Source organism: Manis pentadactyla, chromosome 4, assembly GCF_030020395.1.
Source record: "Manis pentadactyla isolate mManPen7 chromosome 4, mManPen7.hap1, whole genome shotgun sequence".
In the NCBI taxonomy this organism is placed as follows: Eukaryota; Metazoa; Chordata; class Mammalia; order Pholidota; family Manidae; genus Manis; species Manis pentadactyla.
The window spans coordinates 21,045,597-21,064,570 of record NC_080022.1 but is presented as its reverse complement, the minus strand read 5'-3'; the positions used below and the strand labels follow the sequence as shown (position 1 = coordinate 21,064,570).

Below are 18,974 nucleotides of genomic sequence, written 5' to 3'. Positions count from 1 at the left end.
TCTCAGCAGTCCTCAATCCAAGCATGGCTTCAAAAGCCAGACATAGAAAGAACCAAGCCACCAGCAATCCTGCACAAACTCCAGCTGGGTAGCCATGCCCAGGTGCTGGGTGGCAAGCAGCAGAAACCCAAAACAGATTCATTAGATCCAATCTGGATCCAAGAGCATTCAGTTCCATGGGCAAATTGACTTGGACATGACTTTTAAAAAATGCAGATTGAGGGCATTGGGAGTCTGGGGATAAAAGCAGAGCCCTGAAATCAGACAAGGGTTCAAATCCTACCTCATTTGTAACCTTGAGCAGGTACCTGAATACAGAATGGCTTGCTAGTGCTAGGTTAACTTCCTGAACTGTGCTAGGTGGTTTTCTGGCATTACTTAATCCATACAACCCTCCTGTGACCTTAGGTATTAATTCCAGTGCATAGGTAAGGAAATTGAGGAGGACGAATTGAAATAACTTGCTATGATTAGACAGGCATTAAATGTCCAAGCTGGAATTTGACCCTGGATCTGTTAAGTTGGTGTCCCCTGAACTGTCACTTGAGGTTCCTTTTCCACATCTGTAAAATGGGAACACTACTACTTTTCTTCTTCACAGGGTTGCTGTGAGGATTGAGATTAAAATGGCAACATCTGGCAACACTCAATGCTACGTGGAAAAGAAATCCTTGGCAAAGGAAATTTGAGGCACCATTTAATCAACCCTCCCCCTACCCAGAGGTAGTAAGTGACTAAATCATGACCAGAATCCAAGTTTTGTAATCCAAGTCTGATTTGCATTCTCTCATACCCTCTCAAATTACTCTAGAAAGAACTGTATCTGAACACTGCAAAAATGAGGAGGGTGTAGTGAATCAGGGACATGGAGTCAATCAGGGGAGGCTTCCTGGAGGCCTAGTTTTCATCTTATGATAGCAATGTTTAGAAGTAGGAAGTCAGCAGGAGAGGTCTTCACTCAGTCATGTCATCTTCCTGACAAGATTGCTAGAGTTCCTGGTGCCCAGAGAGGCTAATGAGATTGGCCAAGGTCACACAGCTACTAAATGGCACTGGCACATCTTGGAGATCACGTCAAAATCCTTATGCCAGGTTCTGTCGGCATATGAGGGATGAGAAGCAGGTAGGCATAATGTGGTAGGGCAAGGGAAACAAGGGGGCCCTCTAGGGATTCTCAAACAGCCTCCCTCTGCCAGAGGGAGCCCAGTAGTGGGGAAAACAGCAATGGGAAATGCCAAGGCCTCAAGGGCAAATAGATCCTGGTTGGAATCCCAGCTTCCCCACTGACTACCTATGTGATTTCAGCCAAGTTTATCTGAGTCTCAATTCTCTTGCAGGATCACTAGATTTTGAGACATGGCCTCCAAGTACCCAGCCCAGCACCAGGCTTAGTGAGGAAAATAACATGGCTGTTATTACTCCACAATGCCAGGCCAGCCACAGATGGGTGGCAGGGCTGGACACCAAGGGACAGAAGTAGACTTCAATGCCAACCACTCCCAACCCTGCAGCAACGGAGCACGAGTGCCCAGCTGGGTGGGGGCTAGCAGATCAGGTCCATGATGCAATTATAGCTTATGAACTGTGATCTTTAAAAAATGGAAAAACAGTCCATTAACAAGAAATACAAAACAAAACCTCAGAGAACTTTTATTTCTGATCATATGTAACTGGCAGCAAAGCCAAAGATTTCTGCACTTGAACACTGGATATCCCTACCCACCCACCAGGGGACCATTGTGTACACTCATCATGTCCCCTTTAGAACCCAAACCCAATGCTGGGGCCTCTTCCCTTCTACCCAGCTTCATTGCAGGGAGGGCTTTGAGGCCTGGGGGGTGCCAGTTGCTTGCCCATGCCTGCATGGGTGTGAAATGTGGCACTGACCAGGCTCCTCCCCTGCCCCACTCGAGGGAGAAGGGTCAGAAGTGGCAGCAGCACGGCCCCTTGCCTGTCTTCGTCCACCCCCAGACTGGTCAGAGAGGAGGCACATACTGCCAAGAGGGGCAAGGGGAGTCATAATTCACAGCTTGTTTGTTACAGAAAGTGTGGGATTACTTCTTGGCTGCCTCTGCATCCAAGCAACCCACCTAAAATCAGAGACAGAAACTGGGCTGGGGTGTCTTTACAAGGTAGCCAGGAGAGACTGACTGCAAGAGGGGGTCCTCAGAGGCCTTTGAGATCCTGCAAGATTTGCAGTTGATTGCTGGTGGGCTAGCCTAAGAATCCCAGAGGAAAAACTCGGACATTGCAGAAACTTTGTCCCATCCCTCATTCAGCCACTGCAGAAAGGGAGGTCAAAGTTTGGTCACCTGGCCTGTGGCAGGACCCAAACAAGAACCCTGTGGTCTCCTCCCACCTCTCCCCAAGCCACGTACTGGGGGCTAGAAAGGCTCAATTTCTTAAGCAAACGTTTGCCAGCAGAGCCACGGATGATAGGAGAGTGTCAACCTCTCTGGGGGCACTGCGGTTCTGGGGAGAACAGATTTCTCTGTCCTCCTCTTCTCAGGAATTGACTGTGGTTCAGGAGTGAAGCCCTGTAGACCTCACCCACAGAGAACCAAAATATAGAGAATTTATAATCTCCATTCTCTTCAGAAGGCAAGACTCCAAACTCTCCAGAAATAACCTACTTTTTTGGGTGTGTTTGGTCTCTCTCATGGGGCCTCATGCCACCAGGCACTGGAGAAAGGGTAAGAGGGTAAAGAAGTCAAAGGAACTGAACTAGGATTGGGGCAGCCAGGGAACAAGGGGCCTTCAGGCTGTCCACCAAACAGGCTTTTGGGGAGCCAGACACACAGACCAGCTGTGGCCCTGACTTTCACATTGATGGGTGAATGGCAGGTGAGAGGTAATGAAGTCCGAGAATGAGGGAGGAGGAGGAAAGAGGCAAAGTCGCTTGGAGTGTCGATCCTTGCAGGTGTTTGCCCCCCTTCCCTCAGGGGCCAGCCAGGGACCAGGCCTGGAAAGCCAGAGTACTTGCAGTGCCTGGGGCCCAGCCTGCTGGCATACAAGTCCAAGTTCAGCCCATTTCCTTCCTGTGCCCTCTGCCTCTGGGGGCAGGGGCAGGGGCAGGAAGAAGGGCACAGTCCCTTGGGATCTTCCAGTCCTCTTCCAGCTCCCAAGGGGCAGAGCTGAGATCCCAGTCAGTGCAATGATCCTGTCCATTCCAGTGAGGGAAAGGAGGGTATGGCTTGGGGGCTGCATGTCATACACAAGTCCACCTCCAGAGTAGGGTGGGTGGGCATGGGACAGAGAGGGATTGGGGTCTGTATCCAGACAGAGAAGTCCTTGCAGGGGGGAGAATGCCCCCAGTCAGCTGCTCCAGGCCCAGGTCCTGTGTAGGAGTCAGGTCATGTAGCGGGTGATGGCACGGAGGGCGTAGAGCAGGGCGGCTTGCATGCGGGCCTCCAGAAGCAGCAAGTTCACATGGACCTGAGGCACAGACAAAGGCTTGTTGGCAACTGATGACACACCTCACCATCCCCACATCTCCCAGGCTGCCTTTACCCCTGACCATTCAACTATCCTTCCCTTTCCTAAAGCTCTGAGTGCAAAGACTGCTGAAGAATATTAAGCCCATTCATCCCTATCATGACTAATCTCTAACTCCCAAAGCTAAAAAAAAGCTACCCCTCAGCACCTGTTTGGGACAAGAGATTTATATTCATTTTCCCATTTTATCCTCCCAGGGACCTTGAAATGCAGGCAGTATTTATTCCTACTGTAAAGGTAACAAGCTCAGGGAGGTAAAGTGACTTTAAGGTCACCTTCTAGTGAGTGATAGTGACTGCTATGATTTGAACCCAGGTCCTTCTGGCAGCCACTGAGGACCCCGTGAAGCACATTCCCATTTTGCAGGTGAGTAGTCTGAAATCACACAGTAGGGTAGAACTTGAACCCAGGACAATACCCCCAGGTGTCACACCTGGCAGAAGAGGCTCAGTCTGGGCTACCTCACTGAGGCCAGAACCCTCTCCTCCCCCACAGGCCCATACCTTCTCTGAGTGGCGGAAGTGCCTCCAGAAGAGGTTGTACATCCTTCGGGTGGTCTTCTCTGGGTAGCAGGCCACTGTCTTGATATAGACCTTGAGGTTCCGCTCCAGGAGCTGGTTCACCTCCCCATAGTCATAGTCATCATATCTGGATGGAAAGGCCCCAACAGCGTTACTCACTCTCTGCTCCCAAAAGGAGCTCCTCTCCCCTACCCCCACACTATAGAAGGAGGAAGAAAGGGCAAGAAAAGGCAGAAAGTAGGAAGCAGCTTGAAGCTTGGTTCCTCTTAGAATCTCTGAAACTACCATATACTACAATGTACAAAACTCTTGTACCCCACAGTCACTGGCCTCCCTATATAGGTGAAACGGAGATTCAGAAGTGAAGTCACTCATCCTAGGTCCCACAGCTGGGAATGGGATTCAAGCCCAGCTCTGCCTGCCTCCAAGGTCATATTCAGCACATTGCAGTAACATGGAAAATGGGGCAGGAGGTCAGTGCAAATATATACCCTGGAGAAGGACGAGGGAAAGGATGAAAAGAAGCTGGTATTCATTTTGCAGATGGGCAAACTCAGGCCTGGAGAAGGCAACTAACTTGCTCAAGTCAAAGAGCAAGTTGGTGACAGGCTTAGAAGCCACTTTGTCACTCCCCAGTCCAGTAAGCCAATGAGGCATCACAGATCAGTGTGGACAGGGAAGAGAACGGGAGGGCTGAGAACTGGAGGACGGATTTGGTAGACAAAGGTACAGGAGCGAGGACCATGTTGGAGCTGAGGAGCCTGTTCACAGCTTGCAGGAATAGCCTGAGCTCTACTCTAAGATGCTCACCCATCCTCGGCCTCCCCTGGCATGGGAACCTGCCAATGACTGGCAAGAGGATGGCCTATTAGGTACAGCTCCACCCAAGCAGTGAAATATGATTTACAGCTAGTAATGCACAAAAATGCACATTTTCTACAAAGAACATGTATTGTTTTAAAAATTAGGGGACTTTTTTTCTGATACTTGAAGTAAACTGTTACATGAGAAAAGCAAGAAAAAAAATCAAGTATTTACTAAAATGTGCTCATATTTGATTTAATGAGTAAAGTAAGTGAAATGGAAGGCAAGCAAATCTTGTTTTTGCAGAATGGTATGTTTTGGTTATTTGCGCATGGAAAAAAAAGAAAGGAAGTACGCTACCATAATAAGGGGGTGGGATCATGGATGAGTTTTATTTTCTTCATTATCTATGTAGGCTCAATTTACTATAAATCTGGGTTGTTTCTCTTTACCAATGTCAAAAATATATTTTTAAAAATAAAATAACCATAATTTCAACTATACAAATGCAATTATGTGAGACATAAAAAAAAAGAAATGGAGAAAAGTATCACAGGATGTGAGTGTGGTGTGGAATAGAAGAATTTGGGGAAATTGCTTTTTTTCCTTAATTTCCCACGATGTTATCAGAATGAGATTTTCTTAAATAAAAAGAAATTGTTCTGTGTATATTCCTGGCAAGGAATTTATAAATAATGTAAGTAAATAATATAAATATGGAAATATATATAATAGAAAATGTAAGTAATAGAAATGTAAATAAATATCTAGGATTTATCTGTAAGGACTTAGGTATATGAGTAGTCAGTGCAGATGGTGTTTTTAAAAGTGAGAAACTGCAAACCACTTAAATATCCAACAATACAGAAATGGCTGAATAATATAACAGAACACCGTGCAGGTTAGAAAGCATAAAAGATCTTTTCATACTGACAAGGAGGGTGGTTCATAACAGATTATTAGGTGAAAAAAGCAAATTGCATAATATACCAAGTATGATACCATCAATTAAAAAAGAAAACTACTGAAAAAAAAAATACTTAGGTAATAAGATGAAAATGTAATTCATTACATACTACAGCGACAACCACTATTAAATAACACTTCAGTGTACAGCAAGAGAGAGAAAGAGAGAACAAAAACAAGACTCTGGCCGTTAAAAAGCTTTCTTTACCCTCAATACATTTCGAACATTTTCCCATGGCAAAATAAATAGACCATTATTATCATCTTTAATAGCTGCCTAATAGTTCACTGAATGAATATAATAACATTATTTAAAGTCCTCTATTGATAGGAATTTATGTTATCCTTACTTATTAGCAGAGAAGAACTATTACTTGGAATGGAGATACAAACGTAAATATCTTTATTTATATACACACACACACATAGTTATCTCTATAGGGTAGGATTAAAGAATTTCATTTGCAAGGTTCAAACAGTGAGCACATCTATTACCTTTTATAATCAGCAAAGAAATGAATTTGCTTTGAGAAACAATAAAAGCAGGGAGAAAGGAAAAGGAAAAACAGAAAAGGAAAGCAACTGTGAGCTTAGATCAAGGCTTTGCAGGCCACACTTGCCCTGGATGAGGAGCCATGTGCTCACCTGATGCCAAAGACGCAGTGGATGTAGTTCCAGATGGCCCTGCGGAGCATGGAGGTGTCTACTCCGCTGTGCATGGCAATGGTGTTGTAGGTGAGGCTATAGGCTGCCTGGAACTTCTCATCCAGCAGCTGTCCACCTTCAGGGTAGAGCCGCTGGATCAGTGAATAGCCATGGTCTTCCCAGGTATAATCCTGAGAAATGTGGGAAGGGATCAGGGAGAAGCAACTTTGGGGCCCATGACTGGCAAGAGAGACCCCACTTTGGCTCTCCATAACGGCCGTTCCCCATTCTCCAAATCTAACCCAGCTGCGTGGTCTGGGCCTGAGAAGCTGAGGAGGATGCACCTTGGGGATGGCCTTCCCCCCATGATCAGGATCCCCTGACTTAGGGCACAGACGGGTCCCTTCATGATCTAGGGTCTCCCACTTCCCTCATGGAATCTGGAGGGAGAGAAAGCGGCCAACTGTCTAATCCCTCAAACCATCTACCCCATGCTTGTTTATAAACCTGGAGCAATGCCAAAACTAGTGGGGAGAGCCTACCTGGGCACGGAAGGTGGGGGGTGCCTGAACCCCTCGCCGGGTGAAGTCCTCATATCCAAAAGTGGGGTCTTCTACAAAGCACAGCATGTCTGGATGTGGAGAGGGCTCCAGGAAGTCAGCTAAAAATGCCAGAAAGAGGTCATAGTGAAGCCAAGGCATGGAGCAGAGGCCTCCACTCCTGATCAATCATGAGTAGGTTGCTGGGGAACCCAGAGGAAGCGCCTCACTGAGTGAGTGAAATCAGGGCACTAGCTGGAGCCAGGCCTGCAGGAGGAGGTGAATCAGGCCCATGGACCTGAGACAGCTCCCAGTAAACAGCAGCAATCACACTAGCAGCAGTTATTTATGGAGCTGCTCCCAGGACCAGGTTCTCTAAGAGCTTTGCCTCTGTTGTCCCATTTACACTACAAATCGATCCTTCACATGGGAGGAGATTAGGTCTTGAGACAGGAAGTGACCTTATTGGTGGTTACACAGCCAGAAATGCTAAGAGGCCAGGGTTCAAATCCAGTTCTGACCCCAAATCAGAACCTCTTGGAAAGGGAGGTTGAGATGTGGCCACTTCCAAAATACAAGAGGTGCAGTGCATGGAGTGCCTGCTCCCCAGCAGAGATGGTGTAAGAGGCAGGCTGCCTCTGGCACCTGGATGCCTGTGATCCCGCACCTGAGGGGGTCACCAGCAGGCTCTCTGACTTCTCCAGCTCAAAGCGGCTCTCCATCTCCTCCTGGGATGCTCCTTCATCCCACAACAGGCTTTCCTGCAGCTGCCTCATGCGTTCCATCAGCACTTCCACGTCCTGGGCGGCCTCAAAGCCCTGGAGGAAGGATTCAGTGGTGACCATCTACTCCTCCTTCCTCAGCCCCAGGAAGCCACACACACCTTTCCCCCATGCCCAGCCTTCCTGAATGACCACAAAGGCCAGCCACTGTGCTGGCCACTCACAAGTGCTTCCCAAAGTGAAATTCAAGATGCTACAGAATAGACATGTTTTCTCTGAGCATCAGCTTCCTCCCCAGGTAAGAGATTTTTAAGGTACCTGTATTTTTATACTAAAATAAACAAGGCCATTTTATAGAATAAGAGGCAAATTTTGTATTTTCAAAGTGCTAAAAACCAGACTTGAAGCCAACAGGCTATATGCTGAGAGGCTAGCCACAGGATTATTTCATTTAATCCTCACCACCCACTATGAAGTAATGGTCTTTATCCTCATTTCTCAGATGAGGAAACTGAGCTTCAAAGCCAACTTTTCTAAGGCCTCTCAGTGTGAGACAGAGTAGTGGCTTCTACCTAAGGACCAAATGCCACGCCAGCTTCCTTTCCTGCTAAGATCCAGGCCCAGGACTTACCCCAGAGTTGTTCAATGGGTCCCTGCTGGGGGGGCTGCTCTGCCCACTGGAAGGCGAAGGTGCCTGGGGGGCAGGGCTTCCCTCTGGGTCCCCCTCAGGGAGGATGCCACAGCCAAACACGAAGGAGGCCAGCGAGTGGCAGTGGGTGAGCAGGACCAGGGCCTGGATGAGCTCGGCCAGGGACCAGCTGTGCTCGCCTGTCTTCAGCAAGGCCTGGAGAGGAAAGAGGACCATACTTGTTCAATGCCTGTTCCTGGGCTGCCTGCCATGCCCAGCCGGGCCCAGCCCCAGGGCTCCCCTGGGGACCTGCCTCACTGCCCACTGCACCTGGATATGCTCCTTGGTGATGAGCCACGGCCGATGTGCCAGCAGCTTGTTGATCTCACTGAGCTTGCGCAGCTTCTTGGGGGCGCGATGGAGGCCAAGCAGCCATTCAGGGTCACCACCAGTCTGCAGAAACTCAGCCATGTGGGAGCCCACCAGGTAGGAACACTGGTGGCGGGCAGCAGCCTGTGGAGGTGGTGGACAGGACCCAGGTCACCCTCTTCTTTCTGTGCCCTGCTCAGGGTCGGTACCCCAGGGGGACAGACCTCACAGGCCTCACTGTTGCCTGAGAGGCAGGAAACAAGAGTTGGGGGCAGACAGGCTCACCATGATGGCAATGTAGTGGCGCCAGGAGCTGGCCAGGGGCCCATCTGAGTGCAGCAGCTGGTAATGCAGGCGCCAAAAGCTGCTAAGGTAGTCAGGGTGCAGGCCCATCACCACTGCCAGGTTGTCCACCCGTCCCGAGGACATCAACGCCTCCAGCCCCAGATGCTGCTCGAGGCTCTCAGCTCCCTCCTGAAGGACCTGCCACGCGAAGGTGAGGAGAGGTTGGGTCCCGTCCTGTCCTGTCCTCCCCACCAAGAAGACCAACATATTCACTGCAGTGGGATTTTAAGAGCACGGAATTGAAAACCACCACCATGTCCAAAAAAAGAATAGGGAAGGAAAAGATATTTCATCAAGTGGTTAAACAAAAACTTATTAACTACCTTATAATAGCCAGTGCTTACATAATGCTTACTACATGTCAAGCACTCTTCAACTATGTTTCATATAAATTAACTCATTTAATCCTCACAACTATGAAATTATTAAAGTTCTATTTTCTCCATTTTTAGATAGGAAAATGCAGGCACAGAGACTGAAGTACAATTTTTTCTGCCTTTATGGAGCTTCTATTCTAACTGCAAATCCGTACAGCCATGGGAGGTGGGCACAAAATAGTTCCCATTTTCTGAGTGCTTTTTCCATGACAGGTCTGAGTTTTAAGCTTTCCTTGCATTATCTCACTGAATCGTCCCAATTATCCTATGAAATGAGTAGTATTATTTTCCCCCATTGACAGATGAGGCAACTGAGGCCCACAGAGGTTTCAATCCTTGCTCAAGGTTACAGACCTTGTAAATGACAGAACCAGGGTTCAAATCCAGATTAACCCCAAAGCCTACTTATTTTATTATTGAAGAGGAGTGGTAATTTATAAATGAAAAAATAAAATATAAGAACCATACTTGAGCTTAAAATTCTGGGTGACAGACATAAAATCATCAGTGGGTGGGTGGCTACTTTCCATTTATAAAGGGTAGAGGGTTTAGACATTTGTTAACAGCTCATTAATTATCTTGGCCTACACATTTGGGGAGCAAAGAGGACAAGGAAACAAAACATTTGCTTTTGTTCACCAAAGGCCAAAGAAAAAAGAAACATTAAAAAAATTTTCTCTGCATTTGTTTTGGAGATATCCCCCTTCAACTGCATGCTACAATGTCAGTTCCATGATGGCAAGGGTTTTTGTCTGTCTTGTTCTCGGATATATCCCCAGCACCTAGAGCAGTGCGCTCAGGGCTACAGACATACATGATGAATGAATCATTCAACACATAGCTGTTAAATGAATGAATGACCTGACTCAGTAAATGAGTTGTATTGAGAAAAACAGAACAAAACAGAACCACCACCAAAAAACAACAAAAACCCACAACAAGACTATGACCTTGATTTTGCATGAAAAAAAGCCCGAAAACAGTGGCAAATGGTAAAGTAACAGTTATTACCTCTCTGTGGGGTAAGATTACAAGAGACCAGAGCTTTCTGAAACGTTGGGAATTTTCTTATTATGAATATATACTCCTTTAGAAGTTGAAAAAAACTAGTATGTGCACAGTCAAGAATGAGAAGATAAACATTGATAGTTTTACCTTCTTAAGAAAAAACAAGCCTCATTCTGGGAATCAAAAGTTTGTTCATTACCAGCTGTGCTATTATCACCTTAGCTCTGTGAGCCTGTTTCTTCCCAGTAAAATGGGGTTGACACGCTCATTTAATAGGGCCTGTTGTGTGGATTAAATGAGCCAGGAACCTGAAGGGGTAGTTTCAAGCTGCTATTTCAAGAGATAGGAAGACAGCCTCACCTACCCAATGCCCCATGTCCTTTCTTCCCAGGACCGGACAATTTCTGACCCCTTTCAAACTTACCTCCTCCACCGGGATGAAGGCGCTTGGCCCTCGAGGACCTCGCCGAGCCCGGCTCTCCCCCTGCTCCTAGGAGGAAATGCATCACAGTTAGCTGGAAGTAAAAGGGAGGACAAAGAGGATAGTTATCTCTAGTTTTCTCATCCTACTCACGGGGCCACTCTGAGCTATTAAAACCACCTTTCTGGTGCACCTTGCATGCAGGAGTCAGGTGGGAGATATATACCTGTTTAGCAAGTGGAGGAAGGGTAAGCAAAAAAGAGGGTTCACCCCACAGGCTGAGGTCTTCAGAACAGAGCAAAGACCCAGAAGTCCCAGGATTGGGTGGGAAGGGCCTGAAGAAGCAGCATACACAGCCACCACGCTGTTAATCCCCAGGAGGCCACCTTATGGCAGCCCTGAAGAACCCACGAAGAAATCCCTTGTTTGTATCCCAAAGCCACATGCTTATCAAGTCCCCCAGGTTCCTAGGATGCAGCTGCAATCTCTCTCCAATTGTCACTTGTTCATTCCTCCCGCCATCAACTCCTCAGACCACCACTCACAGCCTCACAGATGATCTCTCTGCTTCTGCAGGCCTGCCCTCTCCTATCCATTCTCTACTAGAGTTAACAAAACAGGTGAATAAATAAAACATCTTCCCTGAACCCCACCTTTAGCACTAGGAGCAGATTTAGCGAATACATGACCCTGGTAGCTCCTGAAGAGGGCAAATTTTCTGCAGCCAGAGTAAATTTTCTCAAGTGCTAATCTGATCAACTGACAAAACCCTGTCTTGATATCCCACAGCCTTCCAGAGAAATTAGTGGTCAGGCCCAGTGCGTTCCCACGGTCACTCCTTTTGCAGTGCTAACTAGTCTTCCAAGGTCTAGGAACCTTCTTCTGACCTTCATCTGTGAACCCACAATTCCCAGTGCTTTTGCTTCTAATGGCGTTGTCTTCTAATTGTCAGATGTCGGCCTCCCTACCACCAGATCACATTTTGTGGCGAGCAGGGCTAAGTCATTCATACTAGTCCATGAATGAAGAAAATAGAGAGGCATGGAGGAAATCAGGGCAGGGCGTAAAAGAGTGATGGTAGCAGCCAGTCTGACATGCACGTATTTATTGGAGCCTCTTTGGAAACCACCGGAGTCATGTACTTGTTAATTCTGCTTCTAGTCCTGGAGGTGGGGTTCAGGGAGGATGTTTTACTTATTCATTTGTTTTGATAACTGGGAGGGGAGCCCTCAGCACTGGCCTTGTTAACAGTACCCAAACCAGATCATGCTGTCACTGGACAGTGTCCCCATCTCTCTCCCTTCTTTGCTAAAATCCAGATTTAGTACCAATCCCATGTGTCCAGGGATTGAAAATTATAACTGAACTTTCCTTCTCAGGTGGCCCAAAGCCCCCTGAGGGAGGCAGAGCTCTAGGACTCTGACAGACCATTAAGAACAAAAAGGGACCTGGAAGTCCCCATTGTGAGTACCAGTTCAGCCACTAACTTGCTGTGTGACTCTGAGAAAGTAACCAAGATGGAGACTCTCTGGGCCTTAATCTTGGACAAAGAAGGTAGTTAGGCCCAATTCAGCCCACACTTCTGGGAGTTATCAGGCCAGGATGGTCCAAGTCCAGCACAGAAACCACTGTAGTCCCCAAGCACTTCCGTCTCAGCCTCCCTCCTCCCTCACCACAGAGAAAAAGCCTAACAGCTCTGTCTGGAGATAAGGACTGCTGACTCTACAAACTGGGCCTCCCTCTTGGGGGACCTGAGGACAGACAGAAAACCACAGCCAGGTTGGGGGAGTGGAAAGGGAGGGGCAAAACTGGTGTAGTGGCAGAACAGGGGAGGGCACACCAGGGTGCTGGGGTGGCCCAGGAACAGCCTTGGGGATCCCTTCTCACTCTAAATCTGCCCCAGGAGCTGTCAAGGGAAGGAACTGATACCTGTGCATCTGTGACTCATCTGGATCCACTAATATTCTCAGTCCTAATGATGATGATACTATTATTACTACTACTACTACTACTAAGACAACAGTTAAAAGATTGGGGCTCTTGACACAAACTGGGCTTAATTAACAACTCCATCAACTATTATTTGCTAGCTACGTAAGCCTCAGTTTCCTCACCAACTAATGGGGATACCCACTTTCACAGGTCCTCATTCGGACTTCATGAGATACTGCCTGTGCAGCCCTAACCTCAGTTCCTCCACCACAGTAAGCACTTAATAAAAGTCAGCTATCATTAACCTCACTGTTCTTCAAACAAGGCTTCTCAACCCAACCAGTACATTAGAATCCCTTTGAGAAGCTTTTTAAAAATGCCAATGTCAAGGTCCCACCTCCAACAATTTTAACTTTATTGGGCGGGGCCCAGCCCAGCCCAATTTATAGCCAGGGTGGTGGGCCACTGTTTCACACCATTTATTGGTCACTTTCTCAAGTATAAGGTACTGTGCTGTGAGCTTTCCAGGTGGAAGAAGAATTAATCTGTTCACTCCACAAGTATTTTTGATGACTACACTGCAGGCAGCAAGAGCACAGGAGTGAAAAAAAGTCTCAGGCTTCACAGAATTTACCATCTAATGGAGAAAGTCAAACAATGATGAACAGGATTTCAAAACAGATTATATGAAGTAAATGAAGCAGAGCAATGAGAGAATGTATAATGTAGTGGGGTGTGTATGCAATATTTTAGTCCGAGTAGACAAGGGGTAGCCACTGAGGAGACAACCTTTGAGTTGTTATCTAAATACCAAATAGCTAAGTGAGCTGATGACAGGGCAGCAGGCCTGTAAAGATCCAGGGGACCAAGCATTCCAGGCGGAGAAACAGAAATGTAAGGCCCTGACAGCAAGACCAAGTAGACTTTAAACCAGAGCTACAATACCCTGAATGCTTCCCTGACCTTGACACCCAGAATTTGGGGCAGGGTGCCACTGACTAGAGATGATGCCTCAAATTAGCCCACCCCTATTCCTTGGGCTAGGATGTCAAGAATAATAATGGTAGGTAACAGCACTGATTACCATTGGCTAAGCATTTACTTCACATGCACTTTAAGGTAGGAAGTACAAGTACTAGGGCTCTCATTTTACAGATAAGGAATAATGCTCAGAAACGTCAAACCACATTCAGGTCACTCAGCCAGGAAGGAGGTAGCAGAGCTGGGATACAAACCAGGTTTCTGCAACAGCAGAAATGATTCCCATTCTCTGAACTTCTCAAGGTCTCAATAGCCCCAACACTTTGCATCTGGGGTTCACCAGGAGTGAGATGCTTTTCCCTGCCCATATCCCTGGGGATCCACAGTCTCCAATCCCAGCACCTGTCACACTGTGCTGTCCCTCATCTGAAGGGCATACACTGGATCTGGATCCCTGCTGCTATCCCAGTGTCTAGCACAGCACAGTCCACCAGAACTTTCCGCAATGGTGGAATATTCTGCATCTGTACTGGCCTACAAAGACAGAACCCTCTAGCCACAGTGGATGTTAACTAAAAAACTGAATTTTTAAATTAAAAACAATAATTTATCTAAATTCAAATAGCCACATGTAGCTAAGGGCTACCATATTGGACACCTGTTATTAAGACCCTCATCTCCACTCTCCAGATGCAGAAAGGGAAACCAGGGGAGGCAGGTGACTTAGCCAAGGTAATATTGCTAGTATGGGGCAGAGGGAAGACTAATTAATGGTGGCTGTTTCTACAGTTCCAACTGAGGGGACAGTACAGGGCAATAAGAACACTGAAGTCAGCCACCCCTCTGAGTGGTCACTTAACAGGGACGGCTTCAGGCTAGTTGTAAAACAAAGCTAATCATCTCAGAGCTCAGTGTCTGGCTTCCAATTTAAACACTCACTAAATATTTTTATATTAGCTCAGTCATTGGCACACAGGTTCCATCTAATCTTCATCAGTTTTGGGGTGAGGAGGGGGAGATGTCTCTATTTTGCACGCAAGGAAAAATTAAGGTTCCAAAGGTTAAGCACCAGCTGACAAGTGGCCAATCTGAGATTTGAACTCAGCTCAGTCTGGCTTCCAAGGGTTGTGTCCACCACCCACCTCAGCCTCTTGGGGTAGCCCCAGCCTTTGCTCTTGTTGGTACCCAATCCAGAGTCTACAACCCCCAGGACCCAGCTACAGACACCTGCAAAGTCACTCTGCCAGCTGGGAAGGGGCACAGACTGCCCTCCCATTCCTCCCCTGGGGGCAGCCGTGGTCGGTTGAACTCAGATAGTTGCCTGGGTTTACACATGAGAGGGAGACATAGCTCAAGTAGCCTCTGACCTTCAGCCTTGGGAGGTGGGGGGTGTGAATGGTCCCATAAACTTGTATGCCCACCACGGGCTGGTACGAAGTGCTTTACACATCTGATCCGGATGATTTTTCACAACCACCTGGAGGCAGATGGGTCTTACTACCCCTTCTGCAGAAGACAGTTCACTGAGGCTCTTGAGTCCTATACGACAGGCACAGGTCAGCTCTGACTTCAAAGCCTGCACAGTTCACAATGGTCAGCTAAGCCAACAAGCAGCAAATAGTTTTGAGCATTTATAAGGTGTGAAGAACAGTGCTGGTGAGGCAATCTACAGAGTGTTCTAGTCTAGCAAAGGAGACAGACAAGAAACACCCAATTACATACTGGTTACACTGTAATTGAGATAAAAGCCCCTTCAGTGTGAGAAAGGGGACTGGAAGCAGGTCTGCAGAGAGGACAGGTCTGGTGTGGGAGGAAAGGCCTCCCAGAGGAAGTGATTCTAGCGCCCAACAGGGCTCTAACAACATGCTACCAGTACTAGATGGAAGTGTCTGAAGAACTTGACTCCTTGAAAGGGCAAGAGTTGAGTGGACTGTACATCTGGGAGGCTTCCCTTGGGCCATGGGCATCAGGCTCTTTACATTCAGTAACCCGCTGTCTTCTGAGAACTCTGCTTACAGCAAGCATCTTCCCAAGGTCCTCTTTTCTTGAGAAGATGCAGAAAGGGTTCAGGTATCACCACCAGCTTTCCCGGCTGCTGACAAGTGGCTTCCCTCTAAAGGCCACTCCCTCAGGACCTCCCCAGACACTGCCCCAGACCAGGAGGGACCAACTCTCGCTTGAAGCAGGAGGAAGGGCTCAGGCACCCCCTTGTGAGACACTCGGGGTGGGGGGGTGGGGGGAATGTGTGCTATGGCCACACTCTAATAATATTCAGCTGTGCTTGGGCCTTTGCTTGTATTTTCTCAGTCAATTCTCCCAACAATCCTCAGACATATTGTTAAGTCTCCATTTAATAATTAAATCTGATTTTATTTAATTAAAGATAAAATAAGCTGCAGGTCGGAGAAGTGATCACTTGGCTAAGAGCAAGTGAGCAAAAGGGCTGGGACCCGAATCCAGCACTCGCCTGCTCTAGTACCCAGGAGCTTTCAATAACAGCATTTTCATCCCCACCCCCTTTCTCCAGCAAAGGAAACAGACTCAGAGAGTAAAACGACTTGGTCAAAGTCACACAGCTGAGACGTGGCAAGAATGGGGTTCATTTCTTCACATGGAGTTCCTATGCCATGGTGGGGAAGGGTAAACAAGCTAACAGAAAACCCAGGAGGCAAACCATCCAGGGATGGAGGTAGGACTCCCAGAAACCACACAACACAGCTCAGAGAAGGGCAGTAATTTTCCCAGGGTCACACAGCTTAGGGCTAGCACTTGTCTGACTCCCAAACCAGCTTTACAAGCATGCTCCAGGTCTGGGAACTAAAACAAGCAAAAGTCCCTGTAGCGCCGTGCACACTAGGAAATCCTAGAGACAAATCCTTGGTAGGCCATAGAAAGAGATAGTTGGTAGGATTAGTTGAAGGAAGCCTCTCCACGGCCCTTCCTGGATATGATATAGTTCATCCTATTTTGCTAGTTTAGTCATGAGGACTCAGGAGAAAAGGCAAAAACCGGAGCCCAGCACCTAGTAGGTGCTTAATAAAAGATAAGACGTCCTTTATCAGTGATGGTGGGGATGGGGGCAGAGGGTGTCTGATTAGGCCCAGCTTTATTTCTAGCCTCACTGCAAAGAGTCCCTGCAAAACAAACTTTTGAGGCCTGACTACTTAGTAGGGCGCAGCCTAATTGAAGCCGCGGCCAAGATTCCTCCTTCTCTCCCTCAGCTTTGGCCGCGGTCGCCGCGTACCCGGCAGACTGCCAAGTCCCCGGAGGGCCCGCGCCCCGCCCCCAAATCCGAGGTGCGAGGGGCGGGGGACAAGACCGACCTTCGCTGGACAGTTCCAGGTGCCCCAAACCCTGTGCTGGGACATATCTTAGGAAGGGTCCTCTGCCCGCCAGCCCCAGCCTAGAAAGAGGGAATCTGCGGAAGGGGGCGGGGAAGAGGAGTGGTCGGGCCGCAGCGGCCGGGATTTGTCTGGACTTGAAGATTCTCTCCACAGGAGCCCAAATCCAAGATAACCTCGAGAAGGCTCCCTTCTCATTGGCCAGGAGTCCGAGCCTTAGAGCGCTCCACAGCCCCGGGGGGAGGGGGAGGGGACGAAGAGGGAGCCGAGGCCGCCAGTTGATGCAACTCTACTTCTAGGTTTCACGCTCTACTCCCCTCCCCAAGCCCGGGGGTTGAGGGGGGCGCACGGACCCAGCAGCGGACAGCCCAAAGCTCGAACGCAGCTCCAGGCTGTAGGGAAGAGCGGCGTCGCACGGCCCCCGTTTACCTCTCCGGCCCCAGGGCCGCCGCCGCCGCCCCTGGCGAACCGCAGGTAGCCCTGAAGCTCCGCGCGGCACTCCGAGTCTGCAACGATCATGGTGTGCGCCAGGACCCAGCTGCAGCTCGTCCAAGACCCGTGCACCGCAGGGGGTTTGGGACGGACGCCAGCGGCCAGCCGGGGCTGGGGGCCGCTGGGGAGGTCCCAGAGCCCGGAGGTGTCTCTCGGGTTCTAGAACGCTCCCAAAGCCCAGAATCCAGGAACAGCCGCTGCTGTCCGGGACGCTCCCCTCGTCCGGCTTCTGGAGCGGTGAATGGCCTCGGGAACCTGGGGTTGGTCGCGGCGCAGGGGTCACGGCTCGGAGCGCCTCGGAAGTCCGCAGTGGCCCGGGCTGCTCACCGACCCAACGCGCCTCAGCATCCCCGCCGCGGAACTGCCAGCGCTCGGAAAGCTCTGACACCAGCAGCACTGCTCTGCCCGCAGCGGTCCCCGGGGGAGGGCGGGGACACAAAAGCCCTGCACCGCAGCCAATCAGACGCCTGTTTCCCGGAGAGGCGGGGGCGACACCTCCCTCTGGAGCGGAATGCTAGGCCAATCCGCACTGGAAAGCATCCGGGAACTCTGGGAGCTGTAGTCAGCCCCGGACGAATGCTGCGAACTTTTGCAAAAGGGGTTTAGTCAGATTGTTGGCAATACCAGACGAGAGTGACAACCTAGAGAGTCATAGGGCTGCGTGACGAAACGGGACTTCACTGGGCTGGGCGGGAGAGCCGGGCGTGCGATCCCTCTTAAGTATGTTCTCCAGCTTTTCAGTTCTTGCAGGTACTGGTTAAGGTTATGAGAGGTGGTGCTAATTACAGAGCTGAACTCCAGATCTTTGGAGATCAGAGGGCACGACCCTGTTCCCCTGGCCTCTGGAATAGCTCCACCTTAAAATGTACCAGACACAAAGAATCCACCTAATTCGTGGAGTCTTTGGAAAAACCATCATTCATTGAAATGTCCTTGGCAACTTCATGTCTAACCTCAGTCCCTGTTGCTGCAGTTTACCCCTTCTGCTTTGGCCCCTGGTCCTGTCTTCCAACCCTGCCAGTCCATTTCTAGAAACTTTGTGACAAGGTGTTCCATTGGGTCTTTTCTCACACCTCTCTCTCGCCATTTCTTCTCTGACTCTTCTTTCTCCTCCCACTCCCCGGACGGTGGGTGTTACCCTAGTTTCTGTTTTTATCCCTCCTCTCTCCAGACTCACTCTCCTGATCTCACCCATTTCCTTCCTGGCCTTGCACACCTCATTTACAATAAGTTACTTCCACCAGCCCATCAGCACTTCAAGGCTGAATTCATCTTCTGTCCACTTCTCACATCCTCTTCCCTCAAGGTTTTTCTTTAGAGCTACACTTGTTTCAATTTTAAAGTCACTGTTTACTCTGAATAGAGAATTCTGTCAGGAAGGAAGGTGG

The 18,974-nt window shown here is 48.8% G+C and overlaps 1 protein-coding gene across 1 annotated transcript; it reads right to left on the bottom strand.

Moving 5' to 3' along the window:
• Positions 1-1,625: 1,625 nt before the first annotated feature.
• On the bottom strand, positions 1,626-17,997 carry SESN2 (sestrin 2). The gene is made up of 10 exons (XM_036914970.2): positions 17,524-17,997; positions 10,844-10,909; positions 8,975-9,172; positions 8,651-8,833; positions 8,324-8,536; positions 7,638-7,788; positions 6,974-7,092; positions 6,432-6,622; positions 3,999-4,143; positions 1,626-3,435 (listed from the first exon to the last, which is right to left on the bottom strand). Exons 1-10 carry the CDS (start codon positions 17,611-17,613, stop codon positions 3,349-3,351), a joined length of 1,443 nt encoding a protein of 480 aa, XP_036770865.2. The 5' UTR covers positions 17,614-17,997; the 3' UTR covers positions 1,626-3,348.
• Between the last annotated feature and the right edge of the window lie 977 nt (positions 17,998-18,974).